The sequence below is a fragment of the Rhinatrema bivittatum genome, chromosome 8 (genome assembly GCF_901001135.1).
Source record: "Rhinatrema bivittatum chromosome 8, aRhiBiv1.1, whole genome shotgun sequence".
Taxonomy (NCBI): domain Eukaryota; kingdom Metazoa; phylum Chordata; class Amphibia; order Gymnophiona; family Rhinatrematidae; genus Rhinatrema; species Rhinatrema bivittatum.
In genome coordinates, this window is record NC_042622.1 from 276,266,338 (window position 1) to 276,293,438 (window position 27,101).

The window sequence follows — 27,101 nt, forward strand, 5'->3', positions numbered from 1 at the left end:
TCTTTTTGTGATGCTTTGACTTCTTTTGCTCAGATGAACCCTGCAGCTCATACTGAGAAATTCCTACTTACCTAACAATTTCCTTTTCCTTAAGATGGACAGATGGATTCAGGACCAGTGGGTTATGCACCTCTACCAGCAGATTGAGATGAAGCAAACTGATGCCACAGTATATATAGTCCTGCCGTGACATCAGCCTGCTGGTATTCTCTTCAAAAGCAACTGTGGACAGACTAGCAAAAACTTGATTAAAAACAGACAACCGTTTCTGTACTCAACCAACAACACACACTGAACTCAGGCAAGAATGTATGCATACTAGACTTAGGGACTGGATGAACACTTACTAGTAATCCCCCTGGAACACTTAGCCACACAGGAGAACCACCACACAATCATTCGGCAGCCAAGGACAGGAAGCTGAATCCATCTATCCACCTTAAAGAAAAGGAAATTATCAGGTAAGTAGTAATTTCTTATTTCCTAGCATGTGGTTAGATGGATTCAGGACCAGTGGGAGGTATCAAAGTTACTCCCGAATAGCTTGGGTGGCTGCCTGCTGTCCATTCAACACCACATCTGCAAAGGCTGTGTCCTCTCAAGCCTGCACATACAGACATTACCACCTAGAAAAGGTGGGTAAGGAGGACCACATCACAGCTCGGCAAATGTTGACAGGAGACAACAATCCAACCTCTGCCCATGACACTGCCTGAGCCCTAGTGGAGTGCGCCCTAACCTGAGTAGGCAATAGCTTTTCAGCAGCCACATATGCAGTCGTGACCACCTCCTTAATCCAGCAAACTATTGTAGTCCACAAAGCTGGTTCACCCAGTTTTCCTCCACCATAAAGGATAAACAAGCAAGGCATCTTTTGGAAGGTTTAGAAACCTCCAGATACCTCATGATATGTCTCGTCATCCAAGGGACGAAACAGGCAATAGTTTTCCACATCTCTTTCTTTATCCAAGGACAGCAAGATAGTTGACTGATTCAAGTGAAAATCCGAGGCCACTTTACGCAAGAATGAAGGAACAGTAAGCAGCTGATTCACTCCTGGAGTCACCTGAAGGAACGGCTACGGGCAAGACAAGGCCTGCAGCTCGGAAATTCGATGTGCACAACAAATCACCACCAGAAACACAGTTTTCAAGGTCAGTAACTGCAAGGAAAGGCTACGTAACGGTCAAAATGTAGGGCCCGCCAAGAAATCAAACACCAGATTAAGACTCCACAAGGGTACTGGTAACCGCATGGGAGGCTGAAGATATTTCAATTCCCTTAAGAAATGGGCTTCATCTGGATGAGCCGATAAGGATTCACCATTTACCTGGCCCCTAAAACAGGCAAGAGCTGCTATTGGTACCTTCAAGGAATAAAGGGCCAACCCTTTATTTAACCCATTCTGCAAAAATTCCAAAATGAGTGGGATCTTGACAGAACGAGGAAGCACTCCTCCATCTTCATATCAAGCCTCAAACACTCGCCAAACCCGCATATAGGCTAAGGAAGTGGAGAACTTTCGTGCTCGTAGCAAGTGGCAATGACTGCAGCAGAAATCCACGTTTCAACAAGCAAACCCTCTCAAGGGCCATACCGTAAGACAAAACCAAGTTGGATCTTCGTGAAGGAAAGGTCGATGTTGCAACAGATTCCTGTGGGTTGGAATTTGGAGGGGGGAGTCTACCAGGAGCCTTTGCAGATCTGCCCTACCATGGTGTCCTGTGCCAATCCAGTGCCACCAGAAACACCACCCCTTGTGACCTTTGACCCTCTGAACTAATCTACCCAACTTGGGCCGGGGGGGGGGGGGGGGGGGGGGAGGGCATACAGCAGCTTGTCCTTCAGTAAGGACTGCATGAGAACATCGATGCCCAAAGACTTTGGATCTCAACTGCGACTGAAGAATATAGGAACCTTCGCATTGCGAGAAGGCACCACCTGCTCTAGAAATGGGAGGGCCCAGCGATCTATCATCAGTTGAAATGCCTTGTCCGACAATACCTATTCTCCTGGGTCCAGTCTCTCCCTGCTGAGAAAGTTTGCTCTTACACTGTCTTTTCTTGTGATGTGAGAGGCCGAGATCTCCTGAAGATGCACTTCCACCCATTCTATAAGTTGCTCTCTCTCATGCTACACTAGCTGGCTTTTGAATCTTCCCTGCCGATTGATGTAAGCCACCGTTGTTGCAATGTCCAACATTACCTGAATCGCTTGAACCTGCAGCCTGCCGCTGAACTGCAAGCAAGCCAACTGGACCGCCCGGGCTTCCAGCCAATTGCTGTTCCAGAGAAACTCTTCTGTATTCCAGCGCCCTTGCACCATTAGTTCCTGACAGTGAGCTCTCCAACCCTGGAGGCTTGCAGCTGTCGTGAATAACTCCCTTTCTCAGATGATCAGCTTGAAACCATCACAGCAGGTGGAGCCAAATCAAATAGTCCTGTGGGTTCCAGCAAGACAGCAGGGAGCACTGAAGACAACGCATATGCGCTTGCGCCCATGGCACCATTTCCAGGGTTGCCACTGTCAAACCAAGTACCTGCAGATAGGCCACACTGTTGGGCATATAGTGTTCATCATGAGACGCACCTGTGTCATCAACTTCTGAATACAAGCTTCTGGCAGGAAAACTTTGCCCTGCTTCATGTCAAACTGAACACCAGATACTCCAATGACAGAGATGACTGAAGACTGCTCTTGGTTAGGTTCACCACCCAACCAAACTCCTGCAACAAGGCGATCACCTTGCGGGTCACCGGGCAGCTCTCTTCCAGAGATTTGATAGGAATAAGCCAGTCGTCCAAATACAGGTATACCAGAATCCCATCCTCTCTCAACTCTGCTGCTGCCATCACCACCTTGGAAAAAGTTCTGGAAGTGGTGGCCAGACCAAAAGGCAGCACCCAAAACCGATGGCGGTACCTCAACACAACGAAACATAGAAAACGTTGGTGCTTCAATCAGATGGAATATGGAGGAATGCCGTGACAGATCCAAGGAAGTCAGAAATTCCTCCAACTGTACAGCCATTATCACGAAGCACAAAGTTTCCATGCAAAAATGAGTCACCCGCAAATGACAGTTGATCCCTTTGAGATCCAGGATGGAACAAAAGGAGCCCTTCCTTCTTGGGCACAATAAAATTAATGGAATATTGACCCATATTTTCTTGAGACTTGAGTACTGGAACGACAGCCCTCAGACTGAGGAGCCTTGACAGTATACACTCTACTGCCTGCTTCTTCTGCAGAGAGTGGCAGGGAGATACCATGAACACATCCCAAGGAACACTGCAAAACTCCAGCGCATATCCCTCTCAAATCACCTCCAGGATCCACTGGTCCGATGTGATTTCGATTCACCACTGATAAAAGAGAGAGTGACATCCCCCATCTCCTCTTCCCATGGGTGGGTCAGTTAAACCTTCATTGGGAAGCTCAGGAGTTTCCACGACCCAAGCCCACACCCCACTTGGGTTGTCTGGGCCGAAAGGACTGAGACCTACTGAAAGGCAGAGTCCTCTGAAAGGTCCCCCTCCCCCTCTGTAGGGATGAAAATGCTTGGAACCCCTGAGACTACCCCTCATACCAAAGGGGCAACTGCTTCATATCCTCTGGCAAACAAGGAACCGGGGATTTGCCCCACTTGCAGGCCAGTTTCTCTAACTTGCTTCCAAACAAGAGCAAGCCTTTAAAAGGCAATTTTGTAATATTAGCCTTGGAAGTTGCACCAGCTGACCAATTTCTCAGCCATAACTGATGCCTGGCCGCTATTACCGAAGCCACTCCTCTGGCCGAGGTAGGGACCAAATTTCAGCCCTTATCTGCTAAAAAAGGCAGCGGCAGGTTCGATAACTGCCCTGGAATTCAATCCAGAATCATCAACCTCCTGAGAGAGAAGCAAAATCAAGCCACCAGGGAACAACAAGAAGCTATCTGCAAGGTTATTGCCACTGCTTCAAATGCTTGCTAAGGATGGCCTCAATCCTCCTATCATGCATATCCTTCAAGGAGCTCCTCCCTCCTTTCCCGCAAGGGAAAAGTGTTGTTTTACTTCCCACAAGAGGGATAGTCATCCATTTAGAGATGGCACAGACAAGTGCATCCACTTTCAGAAAACACAGATGCTCTCTCACCACTGGATCCAAGAGGTACAGGCCTTCCAAGGTCAGATGCCCTTTGAAATTTGCCTCCGGGGCATCCTAATCAAGATCAATCTATTCTTGAATGGCCTCCATAAAAGCAAGAGGCTATACACAAAAACCAAAATGGAATTTTTGTTTGGCTCAGACATGTAATCTGCCCCAGATACTCTCAGCATCTGTAGTGTCTGGGAAATCAGCACTGGCAGTTCATCTCTATGAAAGAACCACAACAAAGTCCAATATGGTGCCAGTCCCGGAGGAATTTCCCCAATCTCCAGAGAGTCAGGATCTGCCTCATCAGTGCCATCCAGATTCCTATGAGTACTTGCAATCAATCGAGGTATACTCCAGCGCTTAACAGTAGTACCAGAAGAGGGAGAGGCCACCGCCCAAGAATCTGACCTCAAAGGATTGGACAGGGCTGAGGACTTAGCCTGAAGAAAGGATTGCAATCCTTGAAAAGATTCTTCAAGGACCGGGAAGGTCTCCAAAATGAGAAAATAATTTGTTGTAGTGTAAACCGGACCGGGAAGGTCTCAAATTGTGAAGTCAAAACGGGTGAGTAGGGCAGACTCTTCAACTGCGATATCTTTACTTCTCATTTTGGAGACCTTCCCGGTCCTACTTATACTATTATAAAGCTGTTTAATGTACAACCTTTTCCGCGATGGTTCCAGTTACTTCACCCATCGGGTACCACACAATGGCTTGACACCGTGAAAGCCTATTTGGTCCTCAAATCTATTAAGACCAATTACTGCCTTGGTGTCATGGCACCTCTGTGGCTCCTCGAAATTGTCTCGCCGTCTTGACATCCTGTCCTGAGCTGCATACCATTCTTGAGACATTAGCAGACTATTTGCCCGGATTCACAGCATACAAAGTTGTGAAATTTCTGGTCCCCCTGATGCGAAACACGGCCATGTCGGGGTCCTTCGTTTATACATTTATTTACTGTGGTATCGAATATTGTGCACAATCAATATGTGCATATGTAAAATAAAAAAGCTTTGATTGGTAACGGTTATTGCTCAGTATAATCTTTGCCACACATCTTTTTGTTGCTATGTCCTTAACCAGGCCATTATCAGGCTGCAAAGAACCAGGCTTTAGTAAAATCAGAGGAAGATAATTCTCCCAGAACCTCTAAGCAGCGCTGGCACAAGTTACAGGGCACTCCAGGCTGAGATGCCAGAATATTATAGGCAGTACAGAGGGAATGGTGCTTAAGTTTCTTAGCCAAAGGCTCCATTAGTCCATCAGTAGGCTTAACAGGCGACTGAAAATGTGCATCCAGTTGAATTCACACCAAAAGATTTAGGTGCACAAAATGTAGGCTTCCCAAGGCTATGTACCGAAAAACTAAGCACAGTCACTGTGCCAATCCTGGGCGCACAACCAATATGTTCCAGAATGTGCACCCAGGTAGCGCACCCAAAAGAAACTGGGCACATGTTTGAGATGCACCTGCACGAACCAATGGTCCTGTAGAGGGTAATCAAACGCACAGTAAAATGGCATGCGAAAACGCCGCAGCAGCCTTTCATGCAGCACACAGAAAAAAAAGCCTAACCGGGGGGGCCTCGCCCACCCAGGCAGCTCTTCCCACCAGACTGCCTAGGTCCCTTAACCCCCACATATGAGCGGGAACCAACATCGGAACAGCACGCCAAGCACAGAGACTGGAGGAAGTCCTACAACAACCCCTCTATTCTATCTGACCTTTTTTTTTTTTTAAACTTACCTTAACTCAGCCTTTCCCAGCTGAGTACAGAGACTCTCTCTGGCTGCAAGGGGCGAGGACATATATCATTACCACGTGCTTGGCTTCCTGCACCTGCTGCCTTTCAGCTGCTTAAATCAACTAAGTCCACGCTGGCTGAAGAACCAGCTACCGGACCAAGGCATTCATCTGAGGAAACATGGAAATCACTTCAGGAATTCTCAACTGGGGGAGGGACCATTAGGTATCACCACAGGAGAGCAGGGCAACTCAAAGCTCCTATTAATTCTCCTCCACATTCTGAAGCAATCACCAGTAAGGAAATGCACATCCACCATCTGCTGGAGACTGAGAATACTGGCAGGCTGATGTCACTGCAGGACTATATATACTGTGACGTCAGTTTGCTCCGACTCCATCTGCTGGTAGAGGTGCATAACCCAATTGTCCTGAATCCATCTATCCACATGCTAAGAAATGAAGGTTAAGGCCTCTGTAAATACGCCCCCCTGGGGATATTCTGCCACATGGGCCACATGACGAATTACCCTGGTCCAGTCCTAAACCATGGAGGCCTCAGTCATGTTGATCTGCTATAGCCATCTTATGATGGCATTTTCTTCATGACGAAAGGACTTTTTCCTGTTTTTGTTGTTGATGCCGGAGTAGTCATTTCGATGAAGTCTCTGTCAATGAACTCTCTTCTTTATACTTTTAATTTTAGCGGCTGATGCAAGAAAAGAGAAACCGTAACTGTTTGCGCAGACAAAAGACTGAGGGAGGACATGCGTGATGCTAGTGCCCATAATAAAGTCCAGAGGTTTCTGGGCTAGGAGAGAAAAAAAATGACTGAATCAGTGCCATCAATGTTATCATCCATCTTGTGTGGCTGTCTTGTGATGTTTGTCCACGAGAAAACTGTGCATCTAATAGGGAACTGAGTTGGAATACGTATACCCAGGCAAACTATTTCAATTTTCTTGTCCAATTGCCAGACAGATCACTAGACTGCTTGTTACTAAAGGAGAAATATCAGACCCTCCAAAACATTCGTATAACTCACCTCCGCATACTTAGCTGGAATATCAGCTTTCTCGATACCATAATGATGTTTACAGCTTGTGGCTGCTGCAACCTGAAGGACAACCTGGCCCACTCCTATCAATTAAAAGACAACAGCAAAGTCAAAGAGAACAAAATGATTCTTATGTTTCCTAGAGTACAATGTTTGCAACATGCTTACAAGATGTTTCTCTTGCTCTCTCTTTTCAGTACAAGTCTGCAAACTTAATATACATTAGTTATGTAAAACAAAACTAAGCAGTGCCCTGCATTATTTATAAAAATGTAAGCCTTCCCTTCTGACAATCTAGGATTCTACAATTGAGACGTGACTTGTTCTTGCTCTATAGCTCCCCAGTCTTCTGTTTGACAACAGCCAGTGCTAGACAAAGACCAAAACCAGTTGAAGTTACTCAGATTCAGGACATTTTATTGGCATGCCAATGTGTACATGTATTGTCAAAGTTATTTATAAAGTGGGTAAAAGAAAAATATATAACAGTAAGATAAAGTTACAAGAATATTCATTCATTTATAAGCAGCAGCAGCACTTATGTCTCCGACACCACCACCGAGTCATGGATGCGTGAAATGAGTTTCTGCCACTGCCATCACCTCTACGGTACTATAATGAAGTCAGACCTAAGATTTAGCCAGAACCATGCATGCATGTATCCAATAGGACAACGGATCTTGTGTATGAAAGAAAATGAGAAATTACTACTTAACAGATAATTTCCTTTTCTTTACTATAGACAGGTAGATCCAAAACAAATGGGTTATGCACCTCTACCAGCAGACAGAGCTGGAGCAAAGCTGAAATCACAGTATATAATACTCCTGCAGCGACATCAGCCTGCCAATATTCTCTGCAAAAGCTAACTGTGGACAAACTAGCAAAACTCGATTATTAACAGACAACCATTACAGCACTCAGCCAATAGGAAAACACTGAGCTCAGACAAAATATATTAACACTAGTCTGGGGACTGGATTAACACTTACCAGTAACCCGTGGAACATGCAGTCACACAGGAGGACAATAATTCAACCTGTTGGCAGCCAAGGGTGGGAAGGTGGATCCACCTGTCTATACTAAAGAAAAGGAAATTATCAGGCAAGTAGGAATTTCTCATTTCTTAGAGTTTAGACAGGTGGATCCAGAATAAGTGGGATGTACCAAAGCTACTCCTGAACAGGGTGGAAGGCTGCCGCAGACCAGTCAAAACTGCACATATGAACGCTGCATCCTCCTGGGCTTCTACATCCAGACGATAATACCTGGAAAATGTGTGCAAGGAGGATCAGGTCACCGTTCGGAAAATATCGATGGGAGACAATCTAACCTCCGCCCATGACACTGCCTGAGCTCTAGTGGAATGAGCCTTAACTTGACTAGGCAACAGCTACTCAGCATTCACATACACAGCCGTGACTACCTCCTTAAACCAGCAAGCTACTGTAGCCTGCGAAGCCGGCTCGCCCTGAGAGGTTTAGAAACCTCCACATAACTCACATTATGTCTCTTGACATCCAAATGCTGCAACAAGCAATATTCCTCTGCAAGAGAAGGCAGGGAAATGGTTTGATTCAAGTGAAAATTCGAAACCACTTTTGGCAAAAAGGAAGGAACAGTACGCAGCTGAATCGCCATCAGTCACCCAAAGGAATGGCTCCCAGCAAGACAAGGCCCACAGCTCAGACACTCTATGCGCAAAGCAAATTGCCACAAGAAATACTGTTTTCAAGGTCGGTAACCACAAGGAAAAGTTATGCATCAGTAAAAAAGTAGGGCCCGCTAAGAAATCCAAAACCAGATTAAGACTCCACAAAGGCACCGGTAACCACAAGGGAGGATGAAGATGTTTCACTCCTTTCAAGAAACGGGCCACATCTGGATTAGCCAACAAAAGTCCACCGTTCACCTGACCTCTCAAACAGGCAAGAGCTGCTACCTGTACCTTTAAGGAATTAAGGGCCAATCCATCCTGCAAAAATTCCAGAATGAGGGGAATCCTAACCGAATGAGGAACAAACACCAAGCCTCAAACATTTTGCCAAACCTGCATGCAAGATTTACTTCCACCCTTTCCATAAGCTGGGCTATTTCCTGAAAAACTTGCTGGCTCTTGGTTCCTCCCTACCAATTGATGTAAACTACTGTTGTGGCATTGTCAGACATTATTCAGACCGTTTGACCATGCAATGGGTCACCGAACCGCAAGCATGCCAACTGGACTTCCATGGGCTTCCAGCCGACTGATACTGAAGAGAGACTCTTCTGCACTCCAGCGCCCTTGCTCTGTCAGCTCCTGACAGTGAGCCCCCCAACCCTGGAGGCTCGCACCTGCCATGAGTACCAGCCAGACCAGTGAGGTCACGGAAACCCCCTCTCTCAGACGATCTGCTTTTAACCCCACTGCAGGTACTTTCAAAAGGGAAACTTTGATAAAATGAGGAAAATAGTTAGAAAAAACTGAAAGGTGCAGCTGCAAAAGTTAAGAGTGTTCAACAGGCTTGGACATTGTTTAAAAATACAATCCTAGAGGCGCAGTACATATGTATTCCATGCATTAAGAAAGGTGGAAGGAAGGCAAAACGATTACCGTCATGGTTAAAAGGTGAGGTGAAAGAGGCTATTTTAGCCAAAAAAAATCCTTCAAAAATTGGAAGAAGGATCCATCTGAAGAAAATAGGATAAAACATAAGCATTGTCAAGCTAAGTGTAAAACATTGATAAGACAGGCGAAGAGAGAATTTGAAATGAAATTGGCCATAGAGGCAAAAACTCATAAAAACTTTTTAAAATATATCCGAAGCAAGAAACCTGTGAGGGAGTCGGTTGGACCATTAGATGACAGAGGGGTTAAAGGGGCTCTTAGGAAAGATAAGGCCATTGCAGAAAGACTAAATGAATTATTTGCTTCAGTGTTTACTAATGAGGATGTTGGGGAGATACCAGTTCCAGAGATGGTTTTCAGAGGTGATGAGTCAGAGAACTGAATGAAATCACTGTGAACCTGGAAGATGTAGTAGGCTAGATTGACAAACTAAAAAATAGCAAATCACCTGGACCGGATGGTATGCATCCTAGGGTTCTGAAGGAACTAAAAAATGAAATTTCTGATCTATTAGTTAAAATTTATAACCTATCATTAAAATCATCCATTGCACCTGAAGACTGGAGGGTGGCCAATGTAACCCCAATATTTAAAAAAGGCTCCGGGGCGATCCAGGTAACTATAGGCCAGTGAGCCTGACTTCAGTATCAGGAAAAATATCAAAATCGTAGAGCATATAGAAAGAAATGGTTTTATGGATTTACCCAAGGGAAATCTTGCCTAACAAATCTGCTTCATTTTTTTGAAGAGGTTAATAAACATGTAGATAAAGGTGAACAAGTAGGTGTAGTGTATTTGGATTTTCAGAAGGCATTTGACAAAGTCCCTCATGAGAGGCTTCCAAGAAAACTAAAAAGTCATGGGATAGGAAGCGATGTCCTTTCGTGGATTACAAACTGGTTAAAGGACAGGAAACAGAGAGTAGGATTATATGGACAATTTTCTCAATGGAAAAGGGTAAACAGTGGAGTGCCTCAGGGATCTGTACTTGGACCAGTGCTTTTATATATATATATATATATATATATATATATATATATATATATATATATATATATATATAAATGATCTGAAAAGGCATATGATGAGTGAAGTTATCAAGTTTGCGGATGATACAAAATTATTCAGAGTAGTTAAATCTCAAGCGGATTGTGATACATTACAGGAGTACCTTGCAAGACTGGAAGATTGGGCATCCAAATGGCAGATGAAATTTAATGTGGATAAGTGCAAGGTGTTGCATATAGGGAAAAATAACCCTTGCTGTAGTTACACGATGTTAGGTTCCATATTAGGAGCTACCACCCAGGAAAAAGATCTAGGCATCATAGTGGATAATACTTTAAAATCGTTGGCTCAGTGTGCTGCAGCAGTCAAAAAAGCAAACAGAATGTTAGGAATTATTAGGAAGGGAATGGTTAATAAAACGGAAAATGTCATAATGCCTCTATCGCTCCATGGTGAGACCGCACCTTGAATACTGTGTACAATTCTGGTTGCCGCATCTCAAAAAAGATATAGTTGCGATGGAGAAGGTATAGAGAAGGGCAACCAAAATGATAAAGGGAATGGAACAGCTCCTCTATGAGGAAAGGCTGAAGAGGTTAGGGCTGTTCAGCTTGGAGAAGAGACTGCTGAGGGGGGATATGATAGAGGTCTTTAAGATCATGAGAGGTCTTGAACGAGTAGATGTGACTCGGTTATTTACACTTTTGAATAATAGAAGGACTAGGGGGCATTCCATGAAGTTAGCAAGTAACACATTTAAGACTAATCGGAGAAAATTCTTTTTCACTCAACGCACAATAAAGCTCTGGAATTTGTTGCCAGAGGAGGTGGTTAGTGCAGTTAGTATAGCTGGGTTCAAAAAAGATTTGGATAAGTTCTTGGAGGAGAAGTCTATTAACAGCTATTAATCAAGTTTACTTAAGGAATAGCCACTGCTATTAATTGCATCAGTAGCATGGGATCTTCTTAGTGTTTGGGTAATTGCCAGGTTCTTGTGGCCTGGTTTGGCCTCTGTTGGAAACAGGATGCTGGGCTTGATGGACCTTTGGTCTGACCCAGCATGGCAATTTCTTATGTTCTTATTGGCAGGTGAAACCAAATTAAATAGTCCCATGACTATGGGCTCCAACGAAACATATGCTGAAGAGGACACATATGCACCTTTGCCCATGGCACCACTTCCAGGGTTGCCACCATCAATCCAAGCACCTGTAGATAATACGGCTGACAATGTGTTCCTATGTTCATCAATAAATACACCTGCGCCATCAATTTCTAAATACGACCCTCCGACAAACACCCTGCCCTGCTTCGTGTCAAATCGAACCCCAAGACAGTCTTGCAACAGATGACTGAAGACTGCTCTTGGCCAGATTCACCACCCAACTGATCTCCTGCAACAAGGAGATCAAAGTACAATACCTGGATGCTCTCTTTCAAAATCTTGGCCTGAATCAGTCTAAGTGCAGGTGGACTAGATCCCATCCTTTCTCAACACTGCCGCCACCACCATAACCTTGGAAAATGTTCCGAGCACGATGGCCAAACCAAAAGGCAGCGTTCGAAACTGATAATAACGTCCCAAAATTGCAAATTAGAGAAAACATTTATGCTCTAGCCAGATGGGAATATGCAGGCACGGCTCAGACTGATTCAAGGACATCAGAAACTCTCCCAACTGCACGACCATTATCACTGAGCACAAAGTTTCCATGCAAAAATGAGTCATCCTCAAATGATGGCCGACGCCTTTGAGATCCAGGATGAACATAAGAACATAAGAAAATGCCATACTGGGTCAGACCAAGGGTCCATCAAGCCCAGCATCCTGTTTCCAACAGTGGCCAATCCAGGCCACAAGAACCTGGCAAGTACCCAAAAACTAAGTCTATTCCATGTAACCATTGCTAATGGCAGTGGCTATTCTCTAAGTGAACTTAATAGCAGGTAATGGACTTCTCCTCCAAGAACTTATCCCTCCTTTTTTAAACACAGCTATACTAACTGCCCGAACCACATTCTCTGGCAACAAATTCCAGAGTTTAATTGTGCGTTGAGTAAAAAAGAACTTTCTCCGATTAGTTTTAAATGTGCCCCATGCTAACTTCATGGAGTGCCCCCTAGTCTTTCTACTATCCGAAAGAGTAAATAACCGATTCACATCTACCCGTTCTAGACCTCTCATGATTTTAAACACCTCTATCATATCCCCCCCTCAGTCGTCTCTTCTCAAAGCTGAAAAGTCCTAACCTCTTTAGTCTTTCCTCATAGGGGAGTTGTTCCATTCCCTTTATCATTTTGGTAGCCCTTCTCTGTACCTTCTCCATCGCAACTATATCTTTTTTGAGATGCGGCGACCAGAATTGTACACAGTATTCAAGGTGCGGTCTCACCATGGAGCGATACAGAGGCATTATGACATTTTCCGTTTTATTCATCATTCCTTTTCTAATAATTCCCAACATTCTGTTTGCTTTTTTGACTGCCGCAGCACACTGAACTGACGATTTCAATGTGTTGTCCACTATGACACCTAGATCTTTCTTGGGTTGTAGCACCTTATATGGAACCCAACATTGTGTAATTATAGCATGGGTTATTTTTCCCTATATGCATCACCTTGCACTTATCCACATTAAATTTCATCTGCCATTTGGATGCCCAATTTTCCAGTCTCACAAGGTCTTCCTGCAATTTATCACAATCTGCTTGTAATTTAACTACTCTGAACAATTTTGTGTCATCTGCAAATTTGATTATCTCACTCGTCGTATTTCTTTCCAGATCATTTATAAATATATTGAACAGTAAGGGTCCCAATACAGATCCCTGAGGCACTCCACTGTCCACTCTCTTCCACTGAGAAAATTGTCCATTTAATCCTACTCTCTGTTTCCTGTCTTTTAGCCAGTTTGCAATCCACGAAAGGACATCGCCACCTATCCCATGACTTTTTACTTTTCCTAGAAGCCTCTCATGAGGAACTTTGTCAAACGCCTTCTGAAAAACCAAGTATACTATATCTACCGGTTCACCTTTATCCACATGTTTATTAACTCCTTCAAAAAAGTGAAGCAGATTTGTGAGGCAAGACTTGCCCTGGGTAAAGCCATGCTGACTTTGTTCCATTAAACCATGTCTTTCTATATGTTCTGTGATTTTGATGTTTAGAACACTTTCCACTATTTTTCCTGGCACTGAAGTCAGGCTAACCGGTCTGTAGTTTCCCGGATCACCCCTGGAGCCCTTTTTAAATATTGGGGTTACATTTGCTATCCTCCAGTCTTCAGGTACAATGGATGATTTTAATGATAAGTTACACATTTTTACTAATAGGTCTGAAATTTCATTTTTTAGTTCCTTCAGAACTCTGGGGTGAAAAGAGCCCTCCCTCCTTGGGCACAACAAAATAAATAAGAGTATCGGTCTGTATTTTCTTGAGACACGGGCACTGGTATCACAGCTTTCAGACTTAGGAGACTTGACAATGTACATTTCACTGCCTGCCTCGTCTGAGGGGAGTGGCAGGGAAACACCATGAACACGTCCCAAGGAACACTGCGAAACTCCAGCATATATCCATCTCTTATTACCTCCGGGACCCACTGGTCTGACAATTTTGACCCACCTCTGACAAAACAGAGCGAAGCAACCTCCTATCTCCTGTTCCCGGGGGTAAGTCGGCCCACCTTTATTGGGAGGCTTGGGGGGTTCCACTACCCAAGCCTGCGCCCCGTTTGGGCTGACTGGGACCTACCCCAAGGGTGAGTCCTCTGAAAGGCCGCTTCTCTATAGGGTCGAAAACATTTGGATCCCCTCGCATGACCTCTCATGCTAAAGGAGCGGGACATAGGCTTCTTATCCTCCGGCAACTGGGGAACCTGGGATTCGCCCCACTTTTTGGCCACTTTCTCCAACTCGCTCCCAAACAACAGTGAGCCTTTAAAAGGTAACGTCGTTAAGATTAGACTTGGAGGTCACACTGGCCGACCAATTTCTCAGCCATAACTGATGCCTGGCTGCTACTACCAAAGCCACCCCTCTGGCTGAGGTGTGGACCAAATCGCAGCCCGCATCTGCCAAAAGGTGGCTGCTGGTTCCATCACTTCCCTGGAATTCACCCCAGATTCATCGACCTCCTGAGAGAGAAATAAACAAGAGTGAGCCACCAGGGAACAACATGAAGCTATCTGCAAAGTCATTGCCACTGCTTCAAATGCTTATTTAAGGATGGCCTTAATTCTCCTATTGTGCACATCCTTCAAAGTCGCTTCTCCCTCTACAGGGATAGTCATCCACTTGGTGACAGCACACACAAGCATATCCACTTTTGGAAAGCATAATTGCTCTCGAGCTGGATCCAGAGGGTACAGTCATTCTAATACTCGTCTCACTTTGAAATTAGTTTCTGGGGCGACCTACTCAAGATCAATCAATTTTTGAATGGCCTCCATAATAGGGAAAAAACAAGAGGCTTAACACAAAGAAATCAAAATGGGATCTTTCTTTGGCTCAGACATGGATTCAGCTCCAGGTACTCCAAGGTCTCTCTATAAAAGAACCGCAACATAGTTCTATACTGTTCCAATCCCGGAGGAATTTCTCCATCCTCCAGAGAGTAAGGATCTGCATCATCATCTGTACCATCTGGGTCTTTATCAGGAAGACTGGCCGCCAATCTAGGTGTACTTCAGACATGCAGGAGTTCGTCACCTACAACTCTGACCTGGCAAGAATGGTTGGGGCGGAGGGCTGCACCTGAAGCAAAGACTGCAATCCTTGAAAAGATTCCACCCAGGAAAAGGCAGAAGGATCCATGCCAAAACCAGGGGCACCTGTCCTTTGCTCACTGAACTACCTTCCTCTGCTGACAAACCAGTTAGAGGAGTTCCAAAGTCAGGCGCCGCCTCTGACATGTCTTTACCCAAGCCCGCATCAGACTAGAAAGAACCAGGCTTAGAAAAATCAGACGAAGACAATTCCCCCCGAGCCTCCAAGCAGCGCTGACACAAGTTAGAGGGAACGCCAGGCTGAGATGCCCGAATATAACAAGCAGCACAGAGGGTAAGGCACTTAGGTTTCTTTGCTATAGGCGCCATCAGTTTATCAGTATGCTTTAACAGGCAACTAAAAGGTGTGCGTCCAGCTGTATTCGAGCTGCAAAAAACAAAGGCGTCCAAAATTAAAGTGTGCAAGCCTGTGCCTTGAGGAGCACCCAAAACTCGAGTGCCCTCAATGCTGCTTAGACTGTGCATATAGGTAAATGCCTGCCTCAAACAGACACCGCTACCGAATGGACGCCCAAGCAGACGCCAAACTAAGCATCCAAAAACTAGGCGCACAACTGGATGCACGGCCGGACACACTCCCACAAACCAACTGTCCTGAAGAGGGCAGTCTAATGCGTAGGAAAATGCACGAAAACGCTGCTAGGGTCTACCACACAGTGTACAGTGATAAGCCTCAGAGCAGGGACAGCCCAAAAAGGCTGCTCAACCTGCCAAGTTGCCCATGTTCCCTACGCTCCCTCAGGATTGAGAACGAATGTCGGATCGGAGCTACGTGCACGGAGGCCGTAGAAAGGAGAAATCCCTACAAAAAACCCTTTTCCTCTGGGTTGCTTGGTTTTTTTTTTTTTCTTTTTTGCACTTTACCTGAGCTCAGCTCGTCCTGGCTGAGTATAGAATTGGTCTCCAGCTGCGGGGGGAGAGGGCATATACAGTCACTGCCACGATTGGCTTCCTGCACCCACTTGCCTTTCAGCTGTCTTTTACAGCTAAGACTACGCCAGCTGAAAACCAGCTACCGGACCAAGGCACTCATCTGAGGGAAAATTCAATATATATCACCTCAGGATTCTCAACTGAGGGAGGGACCATATGGTATTACCACAGGAGTGCCGGGAAAATTAATTTTCTTTCTTCTTTTCTGCTTCTGAAAACTTTAAGCAATCCCCAGTAGGGAGATGTATGTCTACCATTTGCTGGAGACAGAATACTGGCGAGCTGATGTCACTGCAGGAGGATATATACTGTGATGTCAGCTTTGCTCCGTCTCCATCTGCTGGTAGAGGTGCATAACTCACTTGTTCTAGATCCATTGTATAAACGCTAAGAAAATTAAGATTTCATTTTTCTTAGGACCTGCAACTGTGATACAAATAAGGAAGTTGTTTGAAAAATGTTGAGATTACTACCTGATAATCTCCTTTTCCTTAGTGTAGACAGATGGACTCAGAACGAATGGGATAGTATCCGCGTGCTAGCAGTTGGAGACTGATCTGACGTCAGCACGGGGTATATATATCCCCACAGGAAGCGTAGCAACTTAGTAATCTTCCTTGCAAAAGCTGTTATGGATGTGTGTACTGACACTCAGTGAAAAGTGAAAACAGGATTCCCCTGACCGATTGATAGTAGCTGGAGATCGCCAGCATTCACAACCGGAATGCGTTCACACCTGGTAGAGTGTACGCTCTTATGGAAATAGATGACATGGCTTACCTTGAATCGGTGAAACCCATGTATACAGGCAGCTGGGCGGGATGCTGAGTCCATCTGTCTACACTAAGGAAAAGGAGATTATCAGGTAGTAATCTCAACATTTCCTGGCGTGTAGCCAGATGGACTCAGAACGAATGGGATGTACAAAAGCTTTACTCCCAGCCTGGGCGGGAGGCTGCCTGAGGACCATGTAGTACCGCCCTCGCAAATGCCGAGTCCTCCCTAGCCTGGACATCCAGACGGTAGAACCTGGAAAAGGTATGGAGGGAGGACCATGTCGCCGCTTTACATATTTCTGCAGGCGACAGCATCCTGGATTCCGCCCAGGATGCCGCTTGTGCTCTGGTAGAATGAGCCTTGACCTGTAGAGGCGGAGACTTACCAGCCTCTACATAAGCTGCTCTGATAACTTCTTTAATCCAGCGGGCGATGGTGGGCCGCGAGGCCGCTTCACCTTGCTTCCTCCCGCTGTGCAGGACGAACAGATGGTCCGTCTTTCGTAGTTCTTGTGTCACTTCCAGATATCTGGGCAGCAATCTGCCAATGTCAAGATGGCGCAATAAACGCCCTTCTTCAGATTTCTTCAAACCCGTCGTGGTAGGCAAGGATATGGTTTGGTTAAGATGAAACTGTGAAACCACTTTAGGTAGAAAGGAGGGAACCGTACGAAGATGGATAGCCTTAGGAGTGATTCTGAGAAAGGGATCACGGCAGGACAGTGCTTGTAGCTCTGAGATGCGGCGTGCCGAACATACCGCCAATAGGAACACCATCTTCAAGGTTAGAGAACGGAGAGACAGTCCCCGAAGGGGTCTGAAGGTGGATCCCGCGAGGAAATCCAAAACAAGATTGAGGTTCCATAAGGGCACAGGCCACTTTAGTGGCGGACGAATATGCTTGACTCCTTGCAGGAAGCGAGAAACATCTGGGTGCTTGATGATGGTCTTGCCATCCCTCCTGGGACCATAGCAAGACAGCGCAGCTACCTGAACCTTGATGGAGCTGAGGGAGAGACCCTTCTGAAGTCCATCCTGCAGGAAATCCAACACAATAGGGATTGTGGTCGCATGTGGATTGGTGCCGTGAGTGTCGCACCATGCCTCAAATACTCTCCAGATCCTTATGTAGGTGAGGGACGTGGAAAACTTACGAGCTCGGAGGAGTGTATCAATCACGGGCTCCGAGTAACCTCTTTTCTTCAGTCTAGCCCTCTCAATGGCCAGACCGTAAGAGAGAATTGAGCTGGATCCTCGTGGAGGATGGGACCTTGACGTAGAAGGTCCCGGAGAGGAGGCAGGGGAAGAGGCTCCCCTGCCAGTAGTCTTCTCATGTCTGCGTACCAGGGTCTTCTTGGCCAGTCTGGTGCCACTAGAAGAACTAGGCCCCGGTGTTTCTGAATCTTGTGGATGATGGCACCCAGCAGAGGCCACGGAGGAAAGGCGTATAGCAGAGTCCCTGGAGGCCACGGCTGGACCAGGGCATCGATTCTGTGTGAGAACGGGTCGCGCTTGCGGCTGAAGTATCTGGGCACTTGAGCATTGGACTTGTCCGCTAGTAAATCCATGTCCGGGATCCCCCAGTGATCCACAATCATCTGGAAGGCTGTGGGTGACAGCTGCCACTCTCCCGGATTTAGGCTTTCTCTGCTGAGGAAGTCTGCTGTGGTATTGTCCTTCCCGGCAATGGGGACGGCGGAGATGTCCTGAAGATTCGCCTCTGCCCAAGCCATCAGTGGGGCGATCTCCAGAGATACTTGTCGGCTTCTGGTTCCGCCCTGACAGTTGATGTATGCCACCGTTGTGGCGTTGTCGGACATCACTCTGACTGCTCTGTTCTTCAGTCTGTGAGCAAATCGAAGGCATGCCAATCGGACTGCCCGGGCCTCTAGACGGTTGATGTTCCACGCTGACTCCTCTCTGTTCCACCGCCCTTGTGCGGTGAGTTCTTCGCAGTGTGCTCCCCAGCCGCTCAGGCTGGCATCTGTGGTGAGCAAAGTCCACATGGGTGAAGACATCTTCGACCCCCTGCTCATGTGGTTGGACTGCAACCACCACCGCAACTGGGTCCGCACACTGGCTGGCAGATGCAGGTGCGTGGAATAGTTCCGTAGACGGGGGCTCCAGCGAGAGAGCAGGGAGTGTTGTAGAGGTCTCATATGGGCCCTCGCCCAAGGCACCATTTCCAGGGTGGATGCCATGAGACCAAGAACCTGCAGATAATCTCAGGCTATGGGCCGACTGGCTCCCATCAAATACTGGATACGCTGCTGAAGTTTCAACTGTCTCTTGGAAGTGAGACTGACTGTGTCCGCCCGGGTGTCGAACTGTACTCCCAGGTATTCCAGAGACTGGGAAGGCTGTAGGCAGCTCTTGCTGAGGTTGATTACCCAGCCAAGCTTTCCAGAAGGGCGATCACTCTGTCGGTTGTCCGAAGGCTCTCCTCTCGAGATTTCGCCCTGATCAGCCAGTTGTCTAAGTAGGGATGGACCAAAATTCCTTCCCACCTGAGTGCCGCTGCTACCACTACGACCACCTTGGTGAATGTCCGTGGTGACGTGGCCAACCCGAAGGGCAAAGCCCGAAACTGGAAGTGGCGGCCTAGAACCTTGAAGCGTAGGTAGCGCTGATGATCTGGATGGATCGGGATATGCAGGTATGCCTCTGACAGGTCTAACGCCGTGAGGAATTCTCCTGGCTGTACTGCAGCCTTGACGGAGCGCAGAGCCTCCATGCGAAACCTCGGTACCCGTAAGTAGCGATTGACTGACTTGAGGTCCAGCACAGGCCAAAAGGTGCCCCCTTTCTTGGGTACCATGAAATAAATGGAATAGTGTCCAGAATTCACTTCCCAGGCAGGTACTGGGATGATGGCTTTCAAGGACAGGAGCCTCGCCAGGGTAGCTTCCAATGCAGCCTTCTTGTGTATGGGACATGAAGATTCCACAAACTTGTCCGGAGGGAGATGATGAAAGTCCAGATAATATCCCTCCCGGATAATGGCGAGGACCCACTGGTCCGACGTGATCTCGACCCATCTGGGGTAGAAGAGGGTTAACCTGCCCCCTATGGCTCCGTCCCCCAGATGAATCGGCGGATTCTCATTGTGAGGTGCGGCCGGGACCCGAGCCCAGGCCTGCTCCCCTCTTGCGCTGCTTGGTCCGAAAGGACTGATTCCTGGCCTGAGAACGTGGTGCCTGGTAGCGACCCCTGTAAGGAACAAAGCGCTGTGAACTCCTGCCCCTGGAGGGCCTTGGAAAGGCGCGCTGGCCCCTTCTGAACCGATCTTCCGGCAGTCTAGGCACTGGAGAGGCACCCCATGTACTGGCCAGTTTATCAAGGTCGCTGCCAAATAGGAAAGAGCCCTTAAAGTGCAATCTGGTGAGGCGTGTCTTTTAAGGCGCATCAGCTGACCATCTCCGGATCCAGAGCTGCCTCCTGGCAGCTACGGAGGATGAAATCCCCTTAGCTGTTGTCCGGACCAGGTCAGATGCAGCATCCGTGAGGAACGAAAGAGCTGACTCCATGTCTGCTGCTGGAGCATTGTTCCTAACCTGTGACAAACAGGCACGCGTCACCACTGTGCAGCAGGTCGCGATCCGCAAAGATAGAGCTGCCACATCAAAGGTCTGTTTCAGAATGGCGTCCAGTCGCCGGTCATGAGGTTCCTTGAGGGCCGTCCCCCCTTCAACTGGAATGGTAGTGCGCTTGACCACCGCGCTAATCAAGGCGTCCACCTGAGGGCACGCCAGCAGGTCCTGGATAGCCGGTGCCAATGGGTACATGCTCGTCAGGGCCCGGCCCCCTTTGAAGGAAGCCGCTGGTGCCGCCCATTCTAAATCTATCAGTTGTTGAGCTGCTTGCAAGAATGGAAAATGGCGGGCTGTAGGACGAAGACCTTCCAGCAGGGGGTTCTGCGCAGAGGGCACCGTAGCGCTGGGACCTGTAATATCCAACTCCGCCAGACACTGAGACACCAGGTCGGAGAGATCCTCCTTGGGGAAGAACCGCCTCATGGTTCTATATGGCTCAATCCCTGGGGGAAGCTCCCCCTCGTCCGGGAGTTCGGACTCGTCCGGTGAAACCTCCTGGTCCGATTGATCTGGACTGTCCAGCGGTGGGAGATCCCGCTCACGATAAGGGCGTGAGGGTCCAGGAACAGGATCCGCAGGAGCAGCCACCGCAGCGGCAGCCGCAGCAGCCGCCGCAGTCGCAGCCAACGCAGGAACCGCAGGAACAACAGGAACCGCAGGGCCCGGACGGGAAGCCGTTTGCATCTGTACAAAGGCATGAATCCCCTTAAAGAGATCCACCCAGGAAATGGAAGCAGCTTCTAATCGCCGGGGTACAAGATCTCCCGGGATTCCTGATTGGTCGAGTCTGCCCGCTAAATCCGGGGTAGCCCCTGGGGAACTGTCAGCAAACCGTGGCTGAGACTGGGCCTGGCTCGAGGGTCCCACGGCCTCCTCACATTGGGCACATAGGGAGTCTGGCTCTTCACTGTGCGTGGCTCTAAGCTGGCATGCAGAGCAGAGGCCAAGGGCTTTAATGCCTGATGCAGGCGGCGTCGCCGCTGAAGACGCTGATGCGTTCTGTTCCATTGAAAGAGAAGCGGCAATAATATATGTTTAATATAACAGGCGCGCAATAATAATATGCGGCAGCAATAGGCGCTTAATACAACGGGCGCACAAGAATAATATGTGGCAGCAATAGGCGCTTAATACAACGGGCGCACAAGAATAATAATATGCGGCAGCAATAGGCGCTTAATGCAACGGGCGCAGAATAAGAATAATATGCGGCAGCAATAGGCGCTTAATACAACAGGCGCACAATAAGAATAATATGCGGCAGCAATAGGCGCTTAGTACAATAGGCGCACAAAAATAATAATAGGTTCTCAGCACTAGGCGGTCATGAAAACAGCACAATTGTAGGCAAAAGGATCTCAGCAATATGCCGCCAACAATACACGCTTAAAGGCTTTCAATAAGCGCTCCGCAATAAGCAGTTAGCAATACACGCTCTATGGCCTTCAATAGGCTCTCAGCAATAAGTGGTCAGTAATACACGCTCAATGGCATTCAATAGGCTCTCAGCAATATGCTGTTAGCAATACACGCTTAATGGCTTTCAATAGGCTCTCAGCAAGAAGCGGTCAGTAATACATGCTCAGTAGCATTCAATTATGCTCTCAGCAACAGGCGGTTAGCAATACACGCTCAGTGGCATTCAATATGCTTTCATTAACAGGCGGTTAATAATACACGCTCAGTGGCATATGCTCACAGCAATAAGTCAATATACGCACAAGGAGGAATAAAGCCGCGCCTATTATGGGCGCTCAATACCTGAACAAGGCCCCAAAATGGCGTCCTCCACGGCGTGCCATGCCGCCGATCCTCTGCTCCTCGGAGACCAGAAATTAGAAATGTACGCCTTACCTGATTCTCGGCGCTTCCCGGCTGGAACCCGGGCGGTCTCCGGCTGCGGGGGGAGAGGGCAAGTACCTTCACCGCCGCGTTTGAGGATATGCACCCGCTGCCTCGTCCACGCCGGGACCGAGGAGCCTCGAAAGCCTCACCCGAACCTCGCCCGGGGGCTGTGTCCCTGCCGCGATTCGGCCAGACCGAGGACTTACACCTCCGGGGGATCACGGAAATCACCCCGGGAAACTCTACTGGGGGAGGGACCTTAGGGTATCACCGCAGGAGTGCGGGGCTCGATGATATAGAAGTTTTAGTAAGTAGAAAAAGAAAAGTAGATTTGGAAAACACGCTCAGCTAGCGTGCAGGCTCTCCAAACTGCTTTGGAGACGGAAATTACTAAGTTGCTACGCTTCCTGTGGGGATATATATACCCCGTGCTGACGTCAGATCCGTCTCCAACTGCTAGCACGCGGATATATCCCATTCGTTCTGAGTCCATCTGGCTACACGCCAGGAAAAGATGCAATATAAATGCAAATTTTTATTATTAATCACTACTGGCATCCCTGGTAGCAAACTCATCCCTTTTATATACAAAAGTGAAGATCTTGGATGGGAGGATGGGATTTGGATATTATATTATGGCACACTTATTTAATACTGTATTTTCTATTTTTCATTTCCTGTCATTTCTACTTGACTGCTTTGGGAGTCACATGGTGGTAAGAATAAATTAAAATGAAACAAGAATTAAAAGTACAGCTGAATATAAAAAAAAGTATTTATAATTTATGCCATTTAGTATTGCTAAATATAGTACAAAGCCGCTCATTTTGTTGCAAAGAAAATTTTGCTATTTTCGGTAATGGCTCTTCTCTGCAAACAATTACAGCAAATGCGGCATAATCACTGGTGTGCCCTTGGGCAGAGAGACATTTCAGTGTCATAGAATTCCAATTATTTGAGGATCTAACATCCTATGTGTCGAGAAAACAGAAAATCTTCCAAAATCAGGTGCATCACAGACAGGTGAGAACATTCAGTAGCACTAGCACATGGCATCATGAGCTATTTGCATAAACAGGTGCACAAGAGTCAATCATACATCTTTAGTTGAACATGACGACAGCAGGATATCGTCCTGTACGTGCAACTGTTGAACTAAAATAACAATGGAATTTTTGCTTAGAAACGTATTTTTCCATCAAATTAGATCTAAATAAAAGAGCTAACATTCTAAAGCAGAAGTACCACCTATATTGTAAAAGATCAATATCTTCCCACTGCTGTCCTGCTTCTCTATATTGAGCTTCTTGCCAGCTTCCCTTATTATGCTAACAATTTATATTAATTGTTTTACTCTTTGGGCTTCCAAGTTCACTCAAAGCCAACCTCTACTGGTGTATAGTGTCATGAGCCTTCAATTGCAACTGCTTAGTGGTTTCTCTCTTTGTACATTCCCTCCCAACTTTATCCCAACCACTGCAGTGATAGTCCTTGGCCAACAGCCACAAACAATGGCTCCCTACAGAATCAGGACAAGGTGGGCCCCTAAGTCCACTGAACCATGAAGGATGGTCAAGACTCCCAATTCCCAGGGGCTATCAATACTGCCTTTGTAGTATAGCCAGCCTCAGTCAGCCAGGGGAACAGAAGCCCAGCCCAAGAATTGATCCCAGGTGTCTCTGCATGGCAACGCACAGCACTTGCTAATGTACCATCAGGTCAACCTATTTATTATAATTTTGGCTTTCAGGTGTGATTTCTTACCTTTCCAAACTCAAGCTCAAAGCAAATTACTCTAGGTCATTTCCTTGTCCAAGTGGGCTTATAATCTAAATCTGTATCTGAGACAATGAAGGGTGATATGGCTTTAAGGAGCATCAGTGGAAAAAAAAGGGGGATTTGAACCCTGGCTTCACTGGTTCTTGGCCTTCTGTTCTAACCAATAGGCTACTTTTTGCTTATTTATTACGGCTGTAACTCCTCCTTTTACATACATCAATGTGGTGCCTGCATGGGGTTTGATGAGGAACAGTAGAACACATCAGCACCCAACATGTAGAATCATCATAATAGGAGTGGGTATGCAGTAGAAGCTTTTAAACATCAAATCTCCTCAGAAAATAATAAGTTAGGAGCGGACAATGCTATTTACAAAATCAGAATTTGATTCTCCAGACCAGCTACTGCTCCTCAGAATGAGTAGGACGACTAGAAATAGTGTTCACAGCCTCTGGGAGCCTGGACACAGAGTCCCATCGATCATGCAATAATAGCTACTGAACAGGCTCAGAGGAGACTCCAGGAAGAGCCATATCCTGTGGCTCCTGGCAGAGGACTATTGCTGCATGAGATGAGGATGGGGAAAGAACACTGGCAAGCAGCAAATGAAGTCCTCTGAAACAAAAAGCTCAGTAGGGCTCAGCTCCAATTAAATTCAATCCCCGAGGAGGGTGAATGTTGCCAGGCAAAAAAACATAATAAAAAGAATTAGAACAAAACTGGGGATCTTTATCATTTAAGTTCCCAACTGTGTGCTAATATCCCTACTTTCAGTAGAAACATTTCCTCAGATTTTGCATAGTTTGACAAGATCGATATATTTTCCTGTGTTTGCCATGACTCCTATGATATTCACTTGGGATTATCATAAAGATCATGGCTATGCCACTAGATTTTATTAATTTTCAGTACCGCCTTATATTATCTCATGTTTATTGGGACTTACCACTGCCCAAGTCAACAAACAAGTCATCCTCAGTCATTTTGATTTCATCGATCATTTGAGCCACCAAGTCGAAGGATGTCTCTCCATACACCTCGGGGGAAAAGGGCTCGTAGTTGTTGAGTTTTTCTGGGTCTGTCACCGAGTGGTTATATACCTGCTGCAGGATATGCCGGAGAAGTCCATTGGAGGGGCGTGTGTTCAACTTCATGGGCTGGGTGGTTCCTTTCCACTACGTGAAAGATAAGGAGACTTAACAGTGCAATAACAACCACACACATTAACCTGCTACAGTATTTCAGGGCAGGGTTCTCATGAACAAATGTATTATAAAAGACCCAAAAGAAATGGAAATTAAGTAAAACGCACAGATATAGCTAGAAATTGATCAATTAGAATATTTCAATTTGCATCCAGATTTTCCTCTAACAATAGCTCAGTTCAAATGAAATACTAGCAATGCACTGTGTTTATAAGGGCGCAAGCTCTTAGAAACTTGACGGTAGAAAAAGATCATGTGGTCCACCCAGTCTGCCCATTCGTCCAATTAATATAATTCTCATCACTTCTTTAGAGATCCCCCTGTAATTATCCCATGCCTTCTTGAATTCAGCTACTGTTTTTGTCTCCACCACTTCCACTGGGAGGCTGTTCCACACATCCACCACCTACTCTGTAAAGAAATATTTATAAAGATTACTCCCAAGTCTATCCCCTTTCAACCTCATCTCAAGATCCCTCATTCTAGAGCCTCCTTTTCCTATGAGGAAAGACTAAAGAGGTTAGTACTTTTCAGCTTGGAGAAGAGACGGCTGAGGGGGGATATGATAGAGGTGTTTAAAATCATGAAAGGTCTAGAACGGGTAGGTGTGAATCGTTTTTTTTTACTCTTTTGGATAATAGAAACACTAGGGGGCACTCCATGAAGTTAGCGAGTAGCACATTTAAAACTAATCGGAGAAAGTTCTTTTTCACTCAACGCACAATTAAACTCTGGAATTTGTTGCCAGAGGATGTGGTTAGTGCAGTTAGTGTAGCTGTGTTTAAAAAAGGATTGGATAAGTTCTTGGAGGAGAAGTCCATTACCTGCTATTAATTAAGTTGACTTAGAAAATAGCCACTGCTATTACTAGCAACAGTATCATGGAATAGACTTAGTTTTTGAGTACTTGCCAGGTTCTTATGGCCTGGACTGGCCACTGTTGAAAACAGGATGCTGGGCTTGATGGACCCTTGGTCTGACCCAGTATGGCATGTTCTTATCCTTTGCGATATTTGAATGTCTCTATCATATCTCCCCTATCTAGTCTTTCTTCTAAGGTATACATGTTTAGATCTTTAAATCTATCCCCATATGCTTTAGAACAAAGACAACTGACTGTTTTAGTAGCCACTCTCTGGTCCGACTCCATCCTGTTTATATCCTTTTGAAGGTGTGGTCTCCAGAATCGTACACAGTTTTTCAAGTGAGGTCTCACCAGGGACCTATACAAAGGCAATATCACCTTTTTTCTGCTGATCGTTCCTCTCCCTATGCAGCCAAGTATCTTTCTGGCTTTTACTGTTGCTTTATCCACCTGTTTGGCCATCTTAAGATCATCAGATTCAATTACCCCCAGATCCCACTCAAGGCCAGTGGTAGGTGGTTTTGTTTTTTTGCTGCCTTGTGTGAAAAGTTACTGAGCTGCCTCCCCTCCCCGATTCATTCAGTGCCTGTCCTGGGCCTAACAAATAAAGCCCAGCTCCATCCTGCAATCTATATCCTGCCCCTTGGTGCGCCCCTTGGTGCTACCCCTTTTGCTCCCCCCCCCCTCTAATAACCCTCTGGCAACCTGTTCTACCTGCCTGGTCCTACCTACCACCGTATACCTCTTTCACTGATTA

General features: G+C 46.5%; 1 protein-coding gene across 1 annotated transcript in view; it reads right to left on the reverse strand.

Moving 5' to 3' along the window:
• Positions 1 to 27,101, reverse strand: part of DOT1L (DOT1 like histone lysine methyltransferase) — a 590,530-nt gene that overhangs the window by 387,730 nt on the left and 175,699 nt on the right. The window contains 2 exon segments of the mRNA XM_029610991.1: positions 6,931 to 7,025; positions 25,221 to 25,449. Coding sequence (XP_029466851.1) covers positions 6,931 to 7,025; positions 25,221 to 25,449 — 324 coding nt within the window.